This window comes from Lissotriton vulgaris, chromosome 7 (genome assembly GCF_964263255.1).
Source record: "Lissotriton vulgaris chromosome 7, aLisVul1.2, whole genome shotgun sequence".
Classification (NCBI taxonomy): domain Eukaryota; kingdom Metazoa; phylum Chordata; class Amphibia; order Caudata; family Salamandridae; genus Lissotriton; species Lissotriton vulgaris.
This window is the reverse complement of record NC_141695.1, coordinates 1,740,134,323-1,740,159,445: the sequence shown is the minus strand read 5'-3', so window position 1 is coordinate 1,740,159,445 and position 25,123 is coordinate 1,740,134,323. Positions and strand designations below refer to the sequence as shown.

At 46.0% G+C, this 25,123-nt stretch overlaps 1 protein-coding gene across 1 annotated transcript; it reads right to left on the bottom strand.

Moving 5' to 3' along the window:
- Positions 1–16,915: 16,915 nt before the first annotated feature.
- LOC147706537 (uncharacterized) lies at positions 16,916–24,344 on the bottom strand. Its single transcript, XM_086933002.1, has one exon. The coding sequence runs from the start codon at positions 24,070–24,072 to the stop codon at positions 17,035–17,037; it is 7,038 nt and encodes a 2,345-aa protein (XP_086789128.1). The 5' UTR covers positions 24,073–24,344; the 3' UTR covers positions 16,916–17,034.
- Positions 24,345–25,123: the final 779 nt, after the last annotated feature.

Sequence of the window (25,123 nt, the reverse complement as noted above, 5' to 3'; positions counted from 1 at the left end):
TACCCCTTTACCCAAAAACTGAAAACTGACCCTGAACCCTAAAAATACCCCTTTACCCAAAAACTAAAAACTGACCCTGAACCCTAAAAATACCCCTTTACCCAAAAACTGAAAACTGACCCTGAACCCTAAAAATACCCCTTTACCCAAAAACTGAAAACTGACCCTGAACCCTAAAAATACCCCTTTACCCAAAAACTGAAAACTGACCCTGAACCCTAAAAATACCCCTTTACCCAAAAACTGAAAACTGACCCTGAACCCTAAAAATACCCCTTTACCCAAAAACTGAAAACTGACCCTGAACCCTAAAAATACCCCTTTACCCAAAAACTAAAAACTGACCCTGAACCCTAAAAATACCCCTTTACCCAAAAACTGAAAACTGACCTTGAACCCTAAAAATACCCCTTTACCCAAAAACTGAAAACTGACCCTGAACCCTAAAAATACCCCTTTACCCAAAAACTGAAAACTGACCCTGAACCCTAAAAATACCCCTTTACCCAAAAACTGACCCTGAACCCTAAAAATACCCCTTTACCCAAAAACTGAAAACTGACCCTGAACCCTAAAAATACCCCTTTACCCAAAAACTGAAAACTGACCCTGAACCCTAAAAATACCCCTTTACCCAAAAACTGAAAACTGACCCTGAACCCTAAAAATACCCCTTTACCCAAAAACCCTAAACTGACCCTAACCCCTAAAAATACCCCTTTACCCCAAACATATAACATTTAAAAAATAACTATATACTTACCAATACTTACGTTGTAATGGTATGCGTTGTAAAGGTACCTGCGTTGTAAAAAAATGCGTTGTAAAAACATGAGTTGTAACAGTATCCGCGTTGTAATGGATGCGTTGTAACAGTAGTGCGTTGTAAAAAATGCGTTGTAACAGGTGCACACCGCCACAAAGCGTGCTGCTGCATCAAAGGCTCAAAATCTTTCATGGTGGACCAAATATCTTCAAACGAGTAAATATTATTCCTGGCCCACTGACAGGCCTGATTAGCCACCATACTTTTTTCATCTAAACCAACTGTAGAACGCGTAAGCAACTTCCGTACCTGCGAGAGTAGTCCGCTACCTGCGCCTCGGCTCGGTGTTAACATCTCCTGACTGGGGGTGGTACTAGCTGAAGCACTAGGGAGTGCCAAAGAAAATTGGGAAGGTGCGGGTGAAGTGGTCTGGAGCAAAGAGACAAGGGGTGTCGAGGGCGAGGATCGTTGGGGGGCACTTGCTGAAGGACCCGGGACTTCACTACTAGGGGCCGAAAGTGGCAAGGAGGGATACAAGGGCTGTGGGGCATAAGGGGGAGGGGGTCGGGTATTCAAAATGTCTTCCATCTCATCTGGGTCGTCTTCGCGCACTACATAACTCTTATTTTCTTTCAACCTGCAGAGCCTATCTGCGCGCTCCAAACGCTGCTCATTCTCATTCTTAGTGTGTTCTCTCGCCTTCTGCGCCATAGTCTGGGTGGACTTTTTATAAGCTTCTTTCTCTTCTCTCATCTTACGCTTCCGAGCTTCCTTCTGCCACAATCTCAGGGAATCAAACATGCTCTGACGACTACGCCTAGCAAACAATTTGTCCTGTAAATAATCCAATTTTTCTTCCTCAAAAGAACCCGTCAAAGGCCATTGCAAATCCACATTATCAGCGGTGTACCGATGCCATAAAGTACCAAACAAAATCGGGGGCAATCCATGCTTGACATACATATCAAAGCTTGGAGTGCCCTCAGGGGGGGCAGGTTGGCTCTTAGCCAGTCTAGTATCTGAGGGTCGACAACAACATCCAAAACATCGTAACTTACTAAAACACGGCATCTCTACTTCGATGTAAAAGTAGCACTTCTCCACAGACTGCGTTACCTTGAATCGCAAGCTCGAGCTCGTTCACTCACACATATAGACATACATCGGAAAACCACACATGCACATATACAATATCTCCAAACACGTGTTACCAAATGGGACAAGGCCCGTCGACCAAGTCCTGGGGAACCTGGACTCTACCGCAGACCGAACAGTACACTAACTGTTCTGAGGACGGGGAACAGATCCGCCACCCGTGCGGCACTATGGATCACTGCGCACTTTACCGCGGGAAACCCAGATCTCACCTCCACTGAACCACCACACTAGGAGTTCAGGGTAAGCACCGGAGTCTGCCCACAATGAGCCACGCCTTCACCACAGTACCACCCGGTCGGATCGCTACAAACAATTACATCTAAATACGTCCCCAACCTCGTCAAGTCTGTCAGAGCACCAACTCGTACTCTGAGTTCCCCGGAGCACACTAGCCCCAGGAGCACACCGGCTCCTCAAACCATTGGAGACACTCTAGTCTCCCGGAACACTCCCGTTCCTGCAACAATCACAGGTGGACCACTCACCTTCCGTAGGCGGCACCGACCTCTACCGTTCTCCACCTCCGGCTGCCAGGACCAACACGGTCAGCTTCAAGTTCCGCCTTCTGGACCCCGGCGTAAGATCCGAACCGGGACCTCTCCCGATCAGCAGGGTGGGGCAGCGCTGCGAGAACCAAGCTCGGCATCAGATGGGTACCCGGGCCCACCGTGCCGACCAGCGGGTCCCCGGTCTTCTGCTACCCACTTACGGGTGAGAAAGATCCTTATCGCGGGGTCCCTATTCGGGCGCCATCTGATAAGCGTGGCTCAAATCCACCCGAGTGACTTACCGCACTCACCTATAGTCGCTATATAGGAAGTCAGCCGGACAGTGGAGAAGAATAAACAAAAGTCTTTATTAGGCCAAACAACACTCATATGAGAGGGCCCTGTCCGACCTCACTCCTAGGAATGCGAACGAGAGGACTGACTCTCAGCATCACAGCAATACATTATAATGCAATACAGTAAAAAGGGGTACGCCCCTTGTGGAAAGTTACCGAGCCCCGGACCAGTGGACAATGCTCTCACTCAGTAGGCATCTGCACCTGCAAGGGATACATTATTATCTCTACTCAAGGCCATGGAGCTAGGCTTCGGCGTCTCTGGGCATGAGAACATTACTGATAAAGAGACTTGTTAGTTTCGGCCACAGTAAGACGAGAAACGAAAACTGCTGTCTTAGTGAATTTCTGTATTCCTGCGGGAGGGGCATATGAGTGAGCAGGGCCCGCAGGTACAGAGGGATACACAAAATGGTGGCACACAGGCTAAGCTAAGAAACTAATATGGTCACACAAACATTTGTATATAAGTAAGGAGCAAGTAAAATAATTCAGCATAAGTGCATATACGACTTCATCAGTTAGCCATATGATGCTAACTCACACATCAGCAATGGGTAATTAGGGTATCAAAAAGTGAATTCTATCACAGCGCTGTCTCCTCCTTCTGCTTCAACACCCTCCGCATGCTTCGCAAGATCTACAGATAGATCCCCACCGAAACCAGCAGGACGGTCACCCAAGCCCTCGTCAGCAGCAGGCTAGACTACGGCAACGCCCGCTACGCAGGAACCACGACCAAACTACAGAAAAGACTCCAGCGCATATAAAACGCCTCTGCACGCCTCATCCCTGGAATCCCTCGCCACAGCCACATCACCGCCCACCTAAGAGACCTGCACTGGCTCCCGGTCAACAAGAAGATCACCTTCAAGCTCCTCACCCACGCCCACAAAGCACTCCACAACGCCGCACCAGCATACCTCAACGAATGACTCACCTTCTACACCCCGAACTGCCAGCTTCGCTCACCTCGCCCTTGCCACCGTTCCCCACATCGGAAGAGCAACGCCGGCGACAGATTATTCTCCCACCTCGCCGCCAAGACATGAAACACCATCCCCACCCACCTGCGGTAGACCCAGGACCTGCTGACCTTCAGGAGACTTCTCAAGACCTGGCTGTTCGAGCAGTAGCAGCACCCTCACCCACCCAACTCCTTGAGACCCTCACGCGTGAGTAGTGCGCTTTACAAATGCATGATTGATTGATTGTTCGAATAAAGAAGAGATTCTGCTTAACTTAACTATATGCATAATGCATCTAGGTGGGGCAGTGGAAGGTACATCCGACGCACTTGGTAATAATTTTAAGATGGTAGATAAAATCTCATACTGTGGTCCAGTTGCATGACAGAACTGGAAGTAGAGACAGCTACGTTTGTGGTGACATTTTCATAATGTGTTTTACGGTTTCGGGGCCAGTTTCTCAAGTGTACACCACATCTGATTTACGGGAGGAGGAAGCAGACTACGCGCTTTAACAAATTCAACAGGTTAGGCTCCTCCAAGCACACAGAGGCACATTAAATGATAGTGTGCCTAAAGACACCCTTGCAATTTGATATGCACCCAGGTCATAGTCATACATCTTGTAGGAAAGTAGGATCTGATTTCATGGTTACCCTCACTTTTTGCTAGTGTTATGCTGTTTTCTGACTAGCCTGGCTAGGATCCTGCTAATGGGGACCCCAGTCACTGTGCTTTTTCCCTAAATTTGACAATTGCAAGTACTTTGGTACCTCCACAATCGGCTACTGGTGTGCCCTTGTAAGTCCCTTGTATATGGTACTAAGGTACCCAGGGCATAGGTACACCACGGGTCTCCCATGGGCTGAGGCATGTATTATGTCACCCATGAGAGACCACTCAAACTGTGACTGCAGCCTGTGTGAGTGGGTGTTTGCACCCCTCACCACAGATATAAGTTTCCTTATATCTGCAGTCACTACACTCAAAACCTATAAGTCACCCCTGTGGCAGGCTCTTTAGTCCTTAGGGCAGGGTGCTTGGTTACAAGTGTGAGGGTGCCCGTGCATGAGCAGAGGGTGCCCGTGCATGAGCAGAGCATCCCAAAAAACCCCAGAGTCGATTCTCCAGGCTTTGTAAGTGTGGTCAGCCTTTAATACATATAGTGGACATCAAGTCAATTACGAGATGTCTAACTATATATTGGCTGCATCAAAACCGGTCATGTTTTCAATCATGGAATCGTACCCCAACACCGATTCCAGTGTTGGATGTAGGATCCCATGTATTGGAGGACTCCCCTAGGGGGCCCCCTGTATTCCCTGTACCAGCCTTTAAGGGTCTAACAGCTAGCTAGTGCTGCTGGCAACCACAGACACATTTCTGCCCTCCTGCTGCTGAGCTGAGCTCGAGCAGGTGAAGGCAGAACAATATGTTTCCTGCCACAGGGAGGTGTGACCACCTCCCAGAAGGACTTTGTGTATTGGGCTAGGGTGGGGGCGCTTGTCAGCGCCACCAGACTGTTCTGAAAGGCACAGTTTTTGCCCTTGATTACTCCAGTTTGAGCCAGTTCAGGGAGCCCTTGGCTCCCGCTCTGGCGTGAAACTGGACAAGGGACATTGGAGTATCCTCCCCTCTATCCAGCCCCTCCTCTGGGAGAGATCCATGAATGGTCTCAACCCTTTCCCTAGGGTACTTAAGGGCTTACCTGTGGGTGGCTCTTCAGATTCGTCATGGGACAAGATTCCAACTCAAAACCACTTCAACCGTCTGGGCATCTTGGATTTCACTGGACTTCACCTGGAACAGAGACTGCACTAAGGAAGACTCCTGCAGCTCCTGGTCTCGCTGTTCTGCAAGTCTTCTTCATTGTCTGTGCCTGTGCTTCATCCAGGTTCCTCTCCAGGCCTGTGGGCATCAAGGACACCGGAAGGAATCTCCCTTAGAGTGAAGGAGTTACTCCCCTGCATCTGCAGGAACTGCAATGGACCGTACAGGCCTGCTACTCCTGATGTCCCACAGTCTCTGAAAGGCTCAGCAACACAGGTGGTAGTTCTGCAACTCCCTCGAGGCCTGACCTGTCTTCTCAGCATCAGCAAGTTTGAGGCCAGTATACCTTATCGATTCCGCTGGAACAGAACCCTTGTGAACCGCGTCAGCTTGCCATTGCCAAGGCTTGTTTGCTATGTCTTCCAGACATCTTCCGGCTACAAGAAGCTCCAGCCTCCAGCATCTCTTCCTGCCAAGATCTTCTCCCTCACCACATCATCTGCACCGTGGGCCTGCAACTTTGGTGAGCTGCTGAAGGTCCTCTTGCGACTCCTGTGCCTTCGGCCTGTGGGTCCTCTTGAGGGTCTGCTTTGGCTTCAGTGGGCTTCCCTGCTTGCTCGTGGCCTGCTCTGATTCTCCTGCACTTGGTGAGTCCCTTGGACCTTGCTGGTCCCAACACTGCACCTTTTCCGTTTACCACGTCAGTTGCTGCTACCAAGGCTTGTTGGTGCTCCCGCCAGACACCGAGGCCCTGGTTCTTGACTTCTGACAGCTCGTAAATGGCTCCTGGTCTTCCACAGCATCACCTGGTCCAGCCTGGTGCAGCAACAAGGTCACTGTCATCGCTCCTGCATCATCTGTCATCGGTAATCATTGGTCATTGGACTGGTCACTTCCGAGTGGCATAGACTCAGTCCCCTCTGCTTGCATGTTCACCTCTTCAAGAATCCATCCTTAGATTTCACTGGACTTTTTCACCTTCTTCGCCAGCGGCATCTTTTCTGAAGTCCCCATTGTGGTCTACGGCGGTTTCTGGCATAATTTCGCACCTATGCATCCGGCTTCCCCGGTGTAGGTATCCAGGTACCTGGTATCCACGGGTGGGGTGACTCTCCAGCCTTCTGTTTTCCACAAGCTTTCTTCAGAGTTCACTGGGAAGGGTACTTCTTCTTAAAAACTGCAACCGCCACTGTCCTATTGATTTGCATTGAGTATGCAGCTGTGTTTCCACTCTGCACACTGCTTCCAAGGGTTCCTGGGTACTTACCTTGGGTGGTTTCTTGTGTCCCTAGCTTTTCTGAGCCGCTGGTCCAAGTTCCGACTTCAGTCACCGTTCGGATTCCACTTCTTTAGTATATGGTTTGGTCTCCCCCTGGAGAACACTGTGTATTTGTGCGTGCTTACCTGTTTACAGTTGAAATGTTGTGTGTATTGTGTTGATATCTCTGGGTAGGAGGTATACCAATGTGTTCGTGAGTATGTATAATAAATATACTTATTTTTATAACTACACGGTGTGGTTCTTTTTCGTTTATCCGACACTATATGATTATTTCTGGTAAAACAAGCTACTTAACACTCCTCGACTAAACCTGAAGGCTGCTCTCCACAGCTACCACTTAGAGAGCTTTCTATGGTTGTCTAAGACCACTAAAATAGCATAGGTGTTGTGTGGATTAGTGCAAGGTGCTTCACTTAAATACGTTTGCACCATATACTAAGCCAGCCTCCTACACATCTTAAAATAATTTGACATTAATTCAATTATGAAGTCAATCCTAAGAAATAGGTCTTGTGTTGAGGCATGGGAGGTATGTACTAGGTTCAATCCCAAAGAGCAAATGAGCCATTTACTTGTTAGTAGACATGGGGCATGTGCAACAAAAATGCCTATGCTGGTGAAGCATCAGCCCTTTCCCAGATATCTGTCCCCTGGGTCTCAGAGGTATTTTATTTAAGGCGGGGCAACCATCACTGGATTTCTTGCCCGGGATCGCCATGCAGATCTTGGAGGTCCAGGGCAAGGGAATGAAACAGTGGGCCTGGCATGCAGAGAGAGGCTTTTTTTGTTTTTCTGAAACTTTTGGCGTCTAGCATGCCACTGGATGCTTTGATGGTACAGAGAGCCATCTGATCTGCAAGGGTGGCAGGTGGTCCTCTTCAGGCGAAGCCTCTGCCAACCCAGAGGCTAGCAGGAAACTTGCTTATAGTCAGGGGCGAAGCTTAGTCAGTTAGATTCGAGGGTGCGGGGGAGTGAAAGAGATATTTCGCAACCATTTATTCCAGTGCAATGGCAGTGAGATAGCGTTGAGGGCTATTGTGCATATGTGTCTATGTGTGTGTGACCTCAAAGTTGTAGCTGTTTCGTATGAGGTATTTAAAATAGTGTGAACACAACTCTGAAGAGCTGCATAGCACTATAGAGAAGATATTTTTATGTCAGTAGGAGCATCTGAAACTTTAGATGCAATACATAGGAACTAACTTCTGCATGTGGTATGTGTTTGAAACCACACTACAAAAGAGAGAGAACATGAAGAGAAGGCGCGTGACAGGAAGATGTCATTTAGAAGTAGGACACAGGAGTCTGTGGGCAATTAACACACTATCTAGGTGTATGGTTTTCCGACAATGGCAAGAAAAATTTACATTTAAGGCATATTATAAGGTAGTCAGCAGGAGTTGTATTTGCCTTATCCAAATTAAATTCCAAGCTGCATTCTCCATCAGCAGAGGGCATTATTCGAGTTATAAGGGCAAAGTTAATATCAACGTTTTCGTATGGACATCAAGCCTACCCTGGGAAATCCTCTTCAGAACTGGATAAAATACAATGTATTCCTTACAGAAGGTTGTGTGATGGAAAAACGCATATCTTAACCACGAGGTCCAACCCCGACCACGTTTTTACCACGCATGCCTTTACCACACAGTTTCGTAGTAAAGACATGTTTGGTAAATGGAGATGTGTGGTAAAGATCACACTCCTGCCCCTCTGCCCTAAACCCTAAAGACACCCTAAACTTAAAATCCTTACTTCCCCAGCCCAACTGCCCCCTCGACCTGAAAACTGCCCCTATCCTATCTCCTGCCCTGAGCCCTACTACTCAGCCCCCTTAAAACTTTTCCAACCCTAGCGCCCTCCCTGAGCCCTAAAACAAGCCTCCACCCCCTAAAACCTAACCCAACCTACGCCCGCACCAGCCCAACTGCCTCCTCAGCCATAAAGCTGCCCCTTTGCTGTCCCCTACACTGAGCCCTAAAGCTCCCCACCCCAGCCCTGAAAACTACCACAATCCCAATCCCCAAAGCAAATAATCTACCACCACCTCTGTCCCCTGCCCTAAGCCCTAAAACTCCCAACTGCCCCCTCCACCTGAAAACTGCCCCTTTCCTGTCCCCTGCCCTGAGCCCTAAATCTCCTGCCCCCCAGCCCTGAAAACTACCTGACCCCTCCCAGCCATGAAAATTACCCACAGCCCCTGCAAACTACACCCCCACCTCCTCAAAACTGGCTTTACCTCTCCTTGTCCCGATCCTTCCTCTTCCTGCTTCCGGCAGTACCAGCAACTAGACCGCCCATATGCCTTAACCACGAATACGCGGGCATGCTTCCGCCTGCGTAGTTCAGCCCCACGTAGCTCATGCTGCGTGGTTAAGGCTGTTTCCGCTTACAGAAACTTTTCCATCTACCAAAATGCTCTCGATGCTCACTCCTACGTCTGGAAATTGACCTGATGGGGCAGGACTTTGAATGCAAGCCATCCTTCCTCAAAAATTTGGAGATGGTCAAATCTATCAACTATGCTGCTCCAATCGCAAAGTCTCACGAAGGACTTAAGATGCAGGGCTCTATGAGTGCTGCGCTTAGCAAGGAGACCAAGATTAAAATACTACAAGCAAGACTTATGATCCTTCCTATTAACGAATTCCGAGCGGTTTGGCTGCAGCACCTGGAATTGGCCCATGCAGGTTTTGTAATTATAAGAGAGAGTCCATGCTCTGCTTGCTTTGTTGTTCTGAATGTTTTCCTGCATGATGCACTTTATTGAAACCGCTGTTTATAAATTATGGCATTTCAACCTGCAAGGAGGCCCTGGATTTCTGCTTGACAACCAGAACCCCACGAACGTGGCTCATTTTGGGAAGTACACAGATTTGATATTGTCCACCATCAAGTTACGAGCAAAATCAGTAAACATTTCTTGAACACTGAAGCATCAGTTATTTACACATAATCTTTTTGTTGAATTGTTTTATAATTTTTTTAGAGACTGTCTGGCCTGTCACATTTTAACTTCTTCAAGGACATATACATGGAGCACTTTATAAACTGACTTTTATCTCTTCTTCGGATGCACAATGTCTTGCACCTTACATAGTGAAGAGTAGTGCACACATTGTGATTGAATGCTGTTTTATTATTATAGTATTTTAATGAATTTTGTATCAATTTTAATTAGTTGACTCAATAGATGTCATTAGTTCATTCATTCACTATCTAGTCCTCTATTTTGACCTCCAAAAGTAGAAAATGGTGACTCCCAGCATTTGCTGGAATGGATTTTTATGACGAAAAAGAAAAAGAAGTGGTCACCGCTTTCCCTTTTTTAGCCTAACCTCCAGTCCTCTATTAGGGAAAAAGTATATATATACAATGATTAGTCCATTCAAAATAATATTTTTACAGTAGAGATAGGACGGCACCACAGGAATAGGATATCTCAAATTTTATTTGTCACCAACAGTATTTTACAACAGGGACAGTCGCCACGTTTCAGCATTGGCCTTCCACAGGACCATAGATTCCCGCAGGCTAGATTCTCCAATTTAAAGTGCTCTCGACTTTTTTGTCCATTTTCACTTTTTCTTTAAAAACAACTAGCCCGCATATTTTTCGGCATATGATTGTCAAGTGTCATACGTCATTTTTTACTCAAAGGTATTTCACATTTGCAAAGTATAAGATTCACTACTTTCCTCCAACTAGTACATGATCATGATTACTTGACTAAATATAATGAAATGGCAGTCATAAATCAATGTTATGTTTTTTACCACTGGTTTTCTTTTTTTCAGTTTTTTTCCTTCTATATTTTTTCATTTTACATATATATCTGGTCCGTGAAATTCACTCTTTTTATTTTTCTCATTTCTTTCATATTTGTAACTTAAGTCACAGTAAAGTACTCAAAATGTGATTTCTTTCAATCTACACACAATTCACAAAAAGTGCTCCTACTCTTTACCTGCTATTTGTAGCAAGATACTAAATACCCTTCATTTTCTTAAATATAAAGTGTCAATGCAATCAATTCAGAACAATCTGATACAATTTGATAAGACAGGAGATGACCAATGGTACACAATATCACATACGTTATTTACATACATAGAGAGGAGATGGGCATGTGTCTTTGCAAAATAATTCCTAGTATCCAAAACGTACCTTGCTTAGAAGATAGATGAATATATATTAGCAGCTATTTTGCATCAGCAACTGTTCTGTGCAAATTATGCTGTATTTAAAGTGCATATATATTAGCAGCTATTTTGTACAGATTATGCTTCTTTTAAGGTGCACATGCATTAGCAGCTATTCTGTGCAAAACTTGCTTGATTTATGTACACATACATATAAAAGATACATAGTTAGATTGATTGATAGATAGGTAGATCTCTCTCTATATATATTGAAGTCCGCATTACCTACTGCTCTCTCTTTTGTCTTAACTCTATCTGCCTCTGAAAAAAGTAGTGCTGCCAGTTCACCCCTGTTAATTACCCTACTCTCCTCATTACCATCACATCACATCATCGTCACATGTTTTGTTATTTACTTTGAGAGCCCCAAAGCTCACAAATAATATATAAATCGTTTTGGGAGCAAAATAGATTAAAATAGTGTTAAATTTAAAAGGCTTCTATAACTACTTAAGAGCCAACCACTCCTTTGTTAGGTTGAAGCCTACCAGACTGCGCAGCTGTCTGCTTTCCAAAGATTTATTGAGGACATTTGGAAATCTTCCCAGTGAATGCATCCGCCCATTGCTTGCTATTTTCTTTGTGTTTTGTAACTCACAGTTGCTTGCTTTCTGTTTGCTGGCTTTATTTGTTTTAGGCTGTACATTATGTCTTTGTCCCTCCTGTGGCGCATAGCTTGTTTACTGTATTCTCGCACACGTGCTCTCTTTTTGTAAGCAGGCCTTTAGATTTTGTTCTTATCTTGTCACATTTGCAGTGCATTCAAAGACAGAGGTCAAATATCCAACTGTGCCGTCTGACGGAGCTTGGTGTTTACTTTTCTTTCTCTGATTTCAAAATGAGACGATTCATGTGATAATCGTGCTGGGTACTAGGGGTGTACTGGAGGAAGACTGTACAATCTATTATTTTTTTTAGCACACAACAAAATTTAAATGTCTGTAAATGAACTGTGCAAATATTTAAGAATATATCAGAATTAGGAAAGCACTAATGAAGAACATTTTCTGTAATTTTGAAGTGTGGTTGAAATAAATATTTTAATATGATCAAAACAAATCAATACACTAGGTGATGCCATTTGCACACATTGGATGATTTATAGTTTTATCAGTAAAACTGTATGTCTGTGAAAATGTAATGTTCATTTCACTTGAAAATGTGTTGTCTACAGGCAGTGCGCTACCACACCATGCAAACTCCACTCTACTCAACTCCACTCTACAACACTCTACCCCATGACACTCTGCGACACTCTACGCTATGCCACTCCTCTACACCACTCCACGCCACGCCACTCTACGCTACTCCACGCCACTCCACTCTACGCCTCTCCAAGACAATATACGTTAACTTTTAGCCATGTTGAACAGCAACTACACTGGTACACAGCATGACTAAAAAACATCAGCAAAGCTGATAGCTCTTGCATAGGCAAGACCTGTTGGCTTTGCCATTGCTTGTTTATTCTTGGTCTGGTGTGTGTGGGGGAAGAGGAGGTGTGGATGCATGCAAGCTCTGCAAAGTTCCATGGAAGTGAGTGCTATGAGGACTGGTCATCAGAGTGGAAACCCAACCACAGACACTGGTAGCCTGACTGGAGGTCCCTGGAACCAATTACACACACCAGAATCCATTTATTACGGAGGCGGCCTATGCCAAACACCCCCCTGGAGCTATGCCACTCCAATAGTGCAAATAAGCTTCACACTTTTTTCATCCTTAAGCATGTCCAAGACAGGTCTTTCTGCACGTACAACGCTCTGCTTCAGTCTACAAGGAGAACTCGAATTTTAAGTACACCACATTTTCCCTAGATGGGAGACAATGCGCCCCCAACCCCTTTAGACTCCTGTGCTGTACTGAGGAAATATGAAGAACGGTCAGAGGAAAAACCTGATTTACCAGGCCATATATATCGAGTCCAGGTCTGTAAAGCACTTTGGCAAGTCAATAGAAACCCCCCAACTCAGGAGGACCTTTACTAGGTTTAGGTCTGAATCCCGCTTAGTTTAGGTGAGTACTACCACCTGATCCCCATGGACCTAATCGTAAGTTAAGGTTTGGTGCCTGTGTTCAGGTGAGAGGGAATACTTGCCCCATCAATACCCACCTACATTTCTACCAGGGCTGGGAACTAGTTGTCCAGTTTAAAGCGAGCACATGGGTCTGAGGTGGAGTAAGGGGTTCTTTATACTGCCCAGGCCTGTAGAGTGAGTTAGTTGTCTATTTGTGAAGGGCACCAGCACAGCGGGATCCATTGTGTGCCAGATCATTAGAAAGCACAGTTCAGTCGAGCGGACAACTAGCCCTAGAGGGGTCTACATTATATTCCAGTAGGTGAGTAGGACCAGTAGGTGAGTAGGACCAGTAGGTGAGTAGGAGCACTTGCCTGATAACAACCTATATTTTGGTTTGATGAACATGTTGTCCAGGGCAGCGAGCATGCCTGATCCCCTAAGCACGTCATACCGTTTGTAAAGTTTTTTTTCAGGACAGAGGGGATATCTACAGCATAAGAGCCTGCATTTCTTTTACGTCTGGAGAAAGCTTTTATAACTTAAGATGAAATGCCTGCCTCACAGGAGCCCGTAGTTTGTTGAGGCATCCGGGAAGCTTGGCTCCCGTGGTAGGAAAAATCTCCCTATGAGATCTTGTGCAAGATGGGAGAAAACTGCATTCCGATATTTGACAGCTGCCCCTTAAGTACTCTGGGGCAAATCATCAAGGCGCTGCTATAAAATTATCGCCGCTTTAGCGTCCGTTTTTGGGCAAAAAGCGGCGATAATTTTATCACAATATCAGCAAGGTCACGCTATCGCGTGAATCCATGCCTCAGCGCCTGTTCCCTAAACCCCCAGCTTTGCATATCTAATGAGATGCAAAGTGGGAGTTCCTGCCCAAAATAACGTGAGAAATGTTGCTAACCGACATTTCTCCAATTATCTAGCTTCACGCTAACCTGCAGAGCGATAAGAAAAGTAGCGCTAACCGCTCTTATCGCTACTTTTCTTATGCCTGCTTTTAATCTGACTTAGCCATTATATCCAATGGAAGGTGGATATTATGGCTAGGTCTGCCCTGCCCTATCACCATGTTATCACGAATGGCTGCGCAAATATCGATGGATTTCCCTTGATAATCGCACATTCATCAGCTATCGCTTGGATTTTGGAGATAAGGGTCGCTGGTAGCGTGCTATCTCAGCGATAAAATCCAGCGATAGCCGGCGATAATCATCCTCGCGCTAAAAGCGCTTAGCGATAATTATCCCCGGCTGTTGCTGATATGCCCCTCTATGCTTTTCAGGAGTCGGGAAATGAATATGCTCTGTTTTTCCCGTGGGTACCTATAGTATGCTGCAATATAGAATGTATTCAGAAATGAAGAATATTTTTCTCATAGGACCCCTTCCTCTGGGGGGAGGCAAAGGTAGGCCCATGGGGGCCTTTATAATGGTAATAACTCAGAAATGTGTGATCAACTTGAGTTCTAGGCCCACCTGAAAGTTCACTCTAGGACTTTTTAGATATGAAGGACGTCAGATAGTATGCCATTCTACAGCTGTTTCCACATAATATTTCACTTGCACCACATGTTCCACCATTTGAAAACTTTAACAAAAATAAATGTTCTAGCTAAAACAAATACATTGTTATTTTAAAAAGTGCGGCACACGTGGTGCAACACTGAGCAAGACAGATTGTAGTTTTATCAGGTCTCCTTGCAATTATTTATTGCTGTACTCGGGGAAAGGCCTTTCGACTCCAGCATGAGAAAAAGCTTTACATATTTAATTGCATTTCAACCAGGAAATACATCATAATTCAAGCAGCCGCTATTTTAAAACGGCATAAAAATCCAAAGAGGTGTTTCTAGAAGATCATGGTGGCGAGGACAGCAAAACATAAATAAATCTGAAGACCATGTCTTCGCCATAGCTGGGCTCCAAGAGGGGGACCATTTATTAAAAGAAGTTTGTACATAAAAGCTTGTTTACTACTCAGTGCACGGGTTTATGTGTTATACTAGCTATTTCAGTCTGGGGGTTTAAAAGGACAATGTTAATCAAATGGCGTTTCTGTGCTCCCAAGCAATACAAAAGTATTAATGAATAACATTTTCAGTACGGGCAGTGACTATGTATACTTCTCTTAACAAACGTTGGTATTTTGCATACCGTTTGGTTCTCCTCTATATCATTGTGCGCTAAAATGACAAAATATCAAGATAATCCTGCCGCAGAATGTGTTGTACAATTCTGAATACTTTGAATATCCATGCCACACAATTGAGTAAACCCTGACGCATATTTGAAGTTCCATTGCTGCATTATTCCAGTGCCCCTATATTTACAACTGACCCCAACACACATTGGTAAGCTGGGAAAAGGCACATGGTGTATTGCTTGTGCCATGTGGCATGACAAGCCGTTACCACTACATAGTTGAGAAAAACACAGGTCTGGGGGAGGCCACTAGGGTCCTCGGGTAGCCTAGGGTACTAAAGTTTTAAGAGCAGCGTTAGTCAAGTAGAGCAATGCAAGAGAGTCCACGCGGGACTGGGTACACAATATATGCTGGGACACAAGGTTTGGAATGACATCACATTTATTGACAGCATACATGGAGTGTCATAGTATATTTTTAATAATAGTTCTTGTGTTCACACAAAAAGTGAAAGTGCGTGAAGTGAGGGGTGCTAGTGACATTTAAAACTCACTTCGCATTGACAGCAATAGACAAACTCCAAATTAATTAAATGCAGTAATGGAGTTTTGGTTGTAAAAGTCGAAGGCTTTTCGATCTCCTGAATGTGAGATCAGCATCAGGACGAGACAAGTGCGAGCAGGTAGAATCTATCTGGAGGAAAACCAGAAATCAAACAATGGTCCCGAGATGAGCAGGTAAAAACCAACAGTTTAACTTGACTCTGTACTCCTCCATCTATAATTTCTCCACTTGGACTCCCTGTCCACTCAGTAGCAAGCACCTTTTGCTACTTTCACTTTCACTTTTTGTGTGAGCACCAGAACGATTACTAAAAATATGCTATGATACTCCATTTATGCTGTCAATAAATGTGATGTCATTCCAAACCTTGTGTCCCAGTATATATTGCGTAACCAGTCCTGCCAGGACATAAGATATCTAAATATCCCATTCCAAAGCCACTTTCTCTCTCTTGCTGTGTCAGTAAAATGTTGGTGGGTTTGTGACCTTATATTAATGTGACCCTCCACGACCAAGCTGCGCACTACATATTAGCATTATTAGATGACCATAACAATATTGTGAATAATGTTCTCTAAAATGGTAAAACAAATATATATTATTGCTATTTTAATAAATATACCGATTCATTACAATTTAGTAGTATTGCCTCCTCCCTCCTCTACTAGGGCAGTGAACAGGAAAACTCCCTGTTTTAAGATGGCTGACAGTTTACTGTTCTCTTTCTCTTTTTACGACCACATGCTGTCGGGAACAAACTTTTAGCCTTATTCTGTCATTGACCACACTGTACCACAGGGTCTCAAGTAATGGGTTACATTGGATTTACCGTTGTGAGTGAAAATATACATTCAATAAAATCCAGAACAGATTAACCTAAACTATGAGTCCTTTCTAGGACAAATAAGCATGTCATTTTTGTACCGTCTGTTAGCTATTCCGAACAGGCTTTTTTAAATTTGGAGGGCCCGATTCACATAATGAATTTAAGACTCAATCCTAAACTTACTACTATTTTGGTATTCACAGAATGAATTTACTACTTTTGGTATTCACAGAAGTTAGGATTTTGTCTTAAATTTGTCTTAAGACAAACTTAAGACAAAATCCTAACTTCTGTGAATACCAAAAGTAGTAAATTCATTCTTTGAATACCAAAATAGTAGTAAGTTTAGGATTCAGTCTTAAGTTCATTCTGTGAATCGGGCCCAGAGTTACTAAGCCTGGTTTTCTTCTCTCTCCATACCTCACTTACCCAATATTAGACGATTTTGAGGTACTGCATTTTGAATACCCCAGTCAAAAAACTGTTTACACCGAGGTCTGAAATGAGGTGCGGTGTGGCAGGGTCAACACAAACGGGCAGAGTGCACCCCCGCCACCACCAGGAAATGCGCATAAGCTCTCTGGGTCGAACCTCTGGGACCTGTCGTCAGCAGAGAACCTCACAGTCATTTTCTTGTTCAGGCAGTACACTACCCCATCCAGAACCGCACAACGGAACGGTAGCATATCGCTGAGACACATAGTGGCACACTCATTCCAGATCTTGGCTGTGGTATTGTACTTGAAAACGCTGACTCCTGACTCTCGGTGGATGTCGAACCTGTAGATGAAGTTCCTGATGGCCACCATATCACAAGAACGCTTCCTGCTGCTGTTGTAGGGACACTCCTCCCACAGGTCCTTGAGTGGGCTGTACTTCAAGAGACGGTAGAAAAGATTTCCACCAGAGACATAGATTTCACCATTGCAGGTTACTGCCTCATGGGCAACGGCAAATGATCCCTTGGGCAAGGATGCCCTGAATATCCATTTGTCTAAACGTGGATCATATCGCTCTACAGTGTAGAGGCACTCGCCTCCTATGGCATATAGATAGCCATCTACTGGTACTAGCTTCATTTGGGACCGTGCTTGGTTCATAGGCATTACCTGTCTCCAAATCTCAGTGAGGGGGTTATAACAAAAGACTTTGTTGGAGCAGATCGCGTCTTGTCCTTGTTCTCTAATACCCCCAGCCAGGAACAAGTAGTTATTTAAAGTGCAGATGCTACATCCTTTCAAATTGGCTTCTGCCGGGATCTGAGTTAAAGGGTGCCAGGCATTTTTGAGCATGTCGAATGTGTAGAGCCAAGCATGTGGTTGCAGGCCAGTGCCTTGGCAGTGTGGTGGTAAATCGTTCACAGCTGGACAACTTGAGCTTTGTCTGATATTTTTCAGTCTGTAAATGGTCTCCAGTTCTGCTACACCCAGAACGTTTTTCCCCCTCGTCCTCAGTTGAAGGATTCGATCACGTTCACCTCCGTTGAGATGGCCGTAGATTGATGGGTCTCTCAACACCTGAAGGTAGTTGTCACTCATGACGGCATAGGCTGCTTCTTGAAGGTCACCTGCTCGGTTTTTCTTTGCAAACTTCAAGAGTTCAAGGCAGTTGCCCAAATTCAGCTGAAGCTTCATGGCATCCTCAGTCAACTGAAGAGTTTCTGGAATATTGAGGAAGCTTCCTTTAGCAACAAGCTCCACTGGACTTTTTTGGTCCTTCGAGGCTGGTAACGAGTAATGTTCTGTCAGCAAGCACAGCATGCTTCGGGCTTTGTTCTTCGCATCCACCTTCTTGTTTGGTGCGCCAGACAGGATGTCTTCACAGCTCTTAGCCAGTGGCATCTTTGTTTTAGGATTTGAGCACTCTGTTTCATATATTCTGAGTTCAGGATTCTCTGCAATTTCAGATATGCTTCCTCGTCTCTGGATGCCTTTTCTCCTTTGGCGCTTCTTTCTTTCCAATTCCACTGGGGCATTAATTGAAGAAACAGCATGATCCTTCTTGGAAGCAGTTTGTTGTTCACACACTCTTGGCCTATCCATGATGGAGTTTGAGATACTTGGTTCAAAGGGCGTTGTTAGCGATGGGGAATGTGTTTCATGAAAAGCAGTGTTTGGCAAGGACACTGTTCTGGGAATCTCTTGGTGGCGCGTATGATGAGCATAATTATTTTCTCCAAAAACAACATCCAAAGTCCTTGTTGGCTGATGTTTGGTTTGGCCATATCGATCTGGGTGAGTTCCAGGTATGCTTTGAGATTTATTAGACTTTGAATGTTCATTTTCTGAAAAGGTTAGGCTGTCCTTGGCATCATCAGGAGTGCTTCGACTGGGAAGTCTAGAAACATTATGACTTTCCTGTCCACTATGCAAAAGCCTAGGAGACTCAGTTTTGGATTTTAAAACACCTTCATAAGATCCAGAAGAAATCTCCGTGGTGTACGTGATAGCTTTCCTATCTTGTGGCTGTCTCGTGAACTTCCATTCATAAATGCTTTCTTTCTGTGGCTCTGAACAATCAAAGCAAAGACCGACAGAACTGCTGTGCTCTTCTTTCTCAAGTTGCTGATTACTTTCAATCTCTTCAAACTGCGGAGCCTGATGCGCATCTCCCAACTTGTGTTGGAAGGGAGTGATTGTGCCCACGCGTTCTGCACAGGTTTCCACTGGAATGCTGTCAGCAGAGAAGTGCATGCTGAAGTCTGAATCAGTGAGGGCCTCTTCATCTTCATTGTTGGTGTCTACACCCCTCAGCCCCTGTATGAAATGTGCAGCCTTGCCCCCTGCCGTTTGCTCTGGATCTTCTGCTGTCTTTGATGGAAACCATTTTTCATGAAGTTTGTGGCATTGATCCTTTGCCACTGAACTCTTCAGCTGATGTGAGGAAACGTTGAGCATTGTGTTGTCAGAGCCGTGTGATTTGTATGTATCGCTGCAAGTCCCGCATTTTTCAGGACACGGAGACTTACAATACTGTTTATCTCCTCTGCAGAAGTTCTCGAAATTGTCTTTAAATGACTGTTGCCAATGGTCACTCACTAGTCCAATGTGTTTGTGTCCTATTTCCATTACACGTACATTCGTTGTTGATGAAAACAAATTATCACAAACATTAACTCCTGGCTTGACACTTGGAGACTGAGAACCCTCTGTGGACAGTTGGTTCTTCTCCTCAGGCTTGCTCTCTGCACTGATGCTGTCCTTGTGGTTAATGCGCTTATAATTTACGACTGCTGATGCAGTGTTGTTTTCTCTGTGATATGCTGTATCTCTTGTCTGTTCCATGTCTGGTGTTATGGGCTCTAAATCATGGTTGTTGTCCTCAAGTTCTTCATCTTCAACCCCCAGAGATGACCAACTTCTTTCTTCATGGACAGGGGTGCAGATACTGTCTGTTGTGAATCCTGAGTCACTTGTTTCAGAATCCAGATTATTTTTACTATCTGGATGTCTCGGTTGTTTTTTTGAGCAAAGATATTCATGGGGTGGCATCTTCAATTCAGATAAATCTTGGCTACCTGTATAGATATCCTGTATACAGCTACTTCTAGCTTCACATTGTTGAGTCTTTTTGACTTCTGATACACACCGATCAATAGGACCTGCAGACTTGTTATTTTGTAAAGTATCTTCTGGTTCCTGGAGCATCTGTGTTTTAGGGCTGTCCTCATCTGCTGCCTCATTTGTTATGTCTTTGCTGATTCCATGGAGCTGTAGAGTTACATCGTTGCCGCCCTCTCTACAGGCAGATCCCAATAACTGTTCACGGGCACTGTGACATGAACCTTCCTCCTTATGAATCTTGGCCACAGAAGCTTTATTCATTTCAGAAGAGTTGGCTTTCTTTATGTCCATGACCATATCTGTTCCATCGAGTTGACAAGAAACTGCTGCGTTACTTGAAATGTGTTCTTGCTCTTGGTGATGGCCTGCATTATTTCCTTCTCCCACCGCAGGCCGTTTACTGATGTTAGAGGATGATAACAGCAGGTTGTGTTGCATATAATTTGATGGGTCCAGTGTAGACGCATCCTGTAGGGACAATTGGTCTTTGGCATCGTGGCCCTTGTTTCTTATATGGGATGGGTGACGTTCATTAACTTTGAAGTCCATCAGTATAGCTGTTCCAAGGTTGTCTGGGCATTCTGCATTTTCTTGGAAGGTGCTTGTTATTGATTCAACATTATGGGTTATAAACGGACTACTACTCTCTGTTGTTGTGACCGGCTCAGATACCAAAGGGACAAGTCCATTGGGAAATGACAATATGTGCCTTCCCAGTGTCTCTTTCGCAGGTACGCAGTGTTGTGTGTTTTGATTTGTATCCTGGGCCCGAAATTCACTCTTAAAGGAACTCTTACTGTCCTTGCCGTTCTCACTCTCAATTACAGAATCGTCATTATTTTCTTTCTCTTGATAAATCTCGTGATCAGTGTTCAATCCCTGGGATGGGTCCAGCATTGCTTCTGTTTCACCGAGTGCAGAGTGTTTTCCTGGTTGACGTTTACAGACTTGGTCATCGCTTGTGTCACACTTTAGTAAGTCAGTTGGATAGTGTTCTTTATAATGACGCGCTTCCCTAAGTTCTAGTGTACCTTGGCTTCCAACCACAGATTCATGATCTTCTATAGTCTTCTGTGCTGCAGGCTCATTTGTTGACACTTTCACATCAGTGGCCGCACTAACTGAACGTCCCTCACAATGCAATCTTGGAGTGGCCGGAGAAGATATACTGGTTTCGAGGTATGTATCCATCATATCATCGTCTCTTTGCTTAGAATCATGTTTAGCTTTTTCGTTCGTCACACTGTATGACGAGTCCTCTACCAATGGGGATGTGGGCTCATAAGTGCATTTCTCGACCATACTTGATACAGCTGTAGGAGGCGGTAATAACAAAAAGTTGGCTGGGCCATATTGAGATGTTTCTCTCACAGATGGGTAAACCATAGAAGGATGTCCAGTGACATCAAGGCTTGTGTGACTATCATGTGATGTTGATAATCCCTGTTCCTCAATTTCTTTCGATAGAATTGAGTCAGGAAATGGAAATTCATCTGACTCATTCTTCACTCTGTGTTTGAGGCCTTGTTCACGTGACAAAGATTTGCTGTCATCTTCTGACAAGCTGACTTGATAGATTTGCCCATTGCCAAATGCTTTAGTGACAGCTGAAGGCAAGTTATTGTTATTCAGTATAGTATTTTGAAGCCTCAACTCAAAGCCAGCACGATCTGTTTGAAGTTGCTCCTTCTCTTGTGTTTGACAAAGGCTCTTGGTTGCATCTCTTCGGAAGGGCGTGTAAACTGCTTGTTCTTTCCAAAGATGTCCTGCATTCAACTGAATATCTGCAGATGTGTTAGTGTGTGATTTCCCCATTTGAATGTCACTTTCACCTAAAGTATTAATGGTGTCTTTACTTGTGTGATTACTTGTGCATTTTGGTGCTGGGGTGTGTTCGTTGTTACTATATTTGTGACTGTCAGGCGTGTCATCAAGCGTGGACATTTGTGTGACGACCTCTCTGACGTTGCTACCCACATGGGGTTCAATTGATGCCTGTCCCTTGACCTCATTGGAGGCGTCCGACTTCTCATTCAGTGAAAATTCATCCTGGACTAATTTTGTCTCAAGGAGCGGTTTGAGTCCCAATTTGGCATCGACATTCATCCATTCAAGGTCCAACTTTGTTGTTGTTGTGGCATCATGATCCGAAGATCTGCATGTTTCAACCTCCAGCTGTGTTCTGGCCTGGTTTGCAGTTTGAGACCCAGATTGAGAGTGAATTTCAGCGCTGCCGCCATTCCCGCCCTCCTCTCTGAGGCCACTCCTGGTGGGGTTGGTGGTCTCACCGTGGCAAGGTTGGCTTTCTTTGCTTCTAGCTCTGAATTGATGAAGTTCAGAGGGTTCACTAGGTAACCTCAAAGAGAGCGCTCTCACCTGCTCAGCTGCGCAGCCGTGTTCATCATTTTCATGACTCGTTGACAAGTCCTCTTGAGAGCCTTCATCACAGGCACGAGCTTCCAGGACTTTGTGCAGGCATGTGTCTTCATGTTGCTGTGTTTTTCCGGAACACCCCTCAGAAGAAGCCCCTTCTGCATGGAGGTGCCCCCTCTCTGCGGTTGAATGCGCTTTGCTTGGCCCACCTTCTGCAGGAAGAGTAGATGGCCCTTCCCAGGAAAGCCTTCTGTTGGGATTCATGGAAGGCTCTCTGCCCAGGCACGGCTCTGGAGTTGTAGTACCAGGATCCCTGAGCTCGTGTGTGCCCGTCAGATTGGCACAGTCCTCGCAGTCTGCGTGTTCTTGACAGCCAGTGTCTGAACCCACGCCAGCGTGACCCGGGCCAGGAATGCCGTCCGTGCCGTTCTCGGAGCAGGTACTAGGGTTGCCGTCTGCCGGATCACGGAGGATGTCGCTGGCATCGATTTCTCCTGCACACATTGTAAAGTCAGACACCGCCTTCATTGTTTGGTTAGTGCTTTCCCCGGGGTGCGCCTCTGGGGGGTGTCGTGACTCCCTGGCTCCTGTCTCCCTTGGCACTGAGTTGAGGGGCTTGGCGTGCCAGCCCAGGGGCGCCTCTTCCCCTTCATTGTCAGGCGGCAGCGGTGGCACGGGAGTGCCCAGGTGCCGCTCTGTGGGCACGCATCCTGCCTGGACAGCCGGGCCACTCTCACCTGGCCGCCCCCTTTCCTGGCACACGTCGCTCTCTTCACACAGCGGCGCGTACCCTCCGCTGGCAGCCGCTGCTTCTAAGCCGGTGTCGGGTTCTCGAGCCCTGTATCGATTTCCGATAATGAGGTTGTTTCTTTTGTCACCATGGCCACCGGTTTCGGTGCCATCGATTCCCTGGCCCCGTTCGGCTGGCACTGCGAGAGCCGATGCCACAAATAAGCTGCCTGCTTGGCTCGGATCCTTGGGGTCTCCGGGCTGGGTGGCATCGGGGGATTGCTTGAGCACGCTGGTTTGACCCAGACTCCCAACTGTGGATGGCATTAAGGCACCCAGCGTGCCCTCTAGCTGGGACCTCAGCTTACACCCAGGGGCCATCTCACCGGCAGGAGCTTCGGTCTCACCCGCTGCCACGGGCTCAGGTTTTGGACACAGTGAGATGGCATTGTCAGTCGTGGGTGGATCTGCTTCCAGCAGATGCCACGTCGCTTGGTCCCGGCTGGTGACATGCCACGCTGGAGCGCTGTTATTACCCTGAATGGCACCGCGTACCTGTGTGCCACCACGGCCACAGCTCGTCTGCGTCGAGGTGTCATTGCCTTCGAGAAGCCGTGGATGGCAGAGGGCAGGCCCTTCCTCCCAGAGCTGTCTGCCGATCTCATGTGTCCTGCTGTCTGCCAGGCTCTGCCTTCGCAGACAGACCTCCAGCCTCTCTGCATCGGAGGCTGTCCTTGCCTTCTTCCGCTGGCCGGAGACCAGCCACCTGACAGCCGCGGTGGTGGCCGCCACCACAGCCAGGGTCAACACGACACGTGCCAAGAGTGGTACTTCCATGCCCTGCCTGTCCTCGTTCATGGCAGGACGGCCACCCACTGGCTTGGCCAATGGGCTGGTGGCGTTGCTGCGTCTGAGGCACGCGGCTGCTAATCAGTGTCCAAGGTTCAAGGTGACATTGCATGGCCGGCCACCTGCCGGCCCCCGAAGTCTCCCAGTGTGTCCCTGCCCTTCCATGGCCCAGATACCGCCCTCCACCGCTGTATCAGCCCCGCTCTCGGGTGCAAGGCGGCAGGGCAGGTGTGCCTCGAAGCCTACCAGCGCCACGGCGTACTCCCGTTAGCAGCTGGTTCAGCCTCAGCCCTCTCTACCTCTCCTGCGCTGCTGGGAGAGCAGCTGGATGTGGGCCAGCAGTAACGTGATCTACACACAACAAAAGCCTTAAGGTGGATCCCAGGAGCAGGGTTTCACCTGAAGCGCTCTGCAGCCTCTGTGTCACTCCCATCAGTGACATCCATTCATTCGAAGGCGCAGCTCCCTTCTAGCAGCCATGCTCTACCCTCCCCAGACTCAACATGGTAACTTTCTCTTGTCTGAGCATTCTGGCAGCAGCCATAAAACTGTGACCTTGGTAAAGCCAATGGCAACAGCTTCCCAAATGACTTCAACTCTGATGCTGCTTCTAACTTCAGTATGATATTCCTCCATTTATTGATCTGTCATGCAAAATATTTCATCCATCGCGCAAAAGCATAGTGGGTCTGCTTAATAAAGCTACAACCACAACATATGGAAATGTACCCTTTTGGGATAATACTACATATATTATACTCTGACTTTTTGTAATTCTGTAAAAACAGGTGTACTTGTGTGTAACGGCGCATGTTGGACATCCTTGGGAACTTAATTGTATAAACATTCTGCCTGCTGCATGTTAATGTAAAACTGCATTTGTGCTTTAATGTTTTGGGCAATAGGGAATATATTTCTTCTTACGGACACATTTCCCTATTGTTAGAATTGGGGATCTCTAGTTCGCAGGGGTGTACGTCCTGTCCAAGTAGGAACCCTTCCTTCTAGTCAGGATGAGTAAATTACCCACTTAAGTTTGACGTGCTCACCTTCTGGTAGC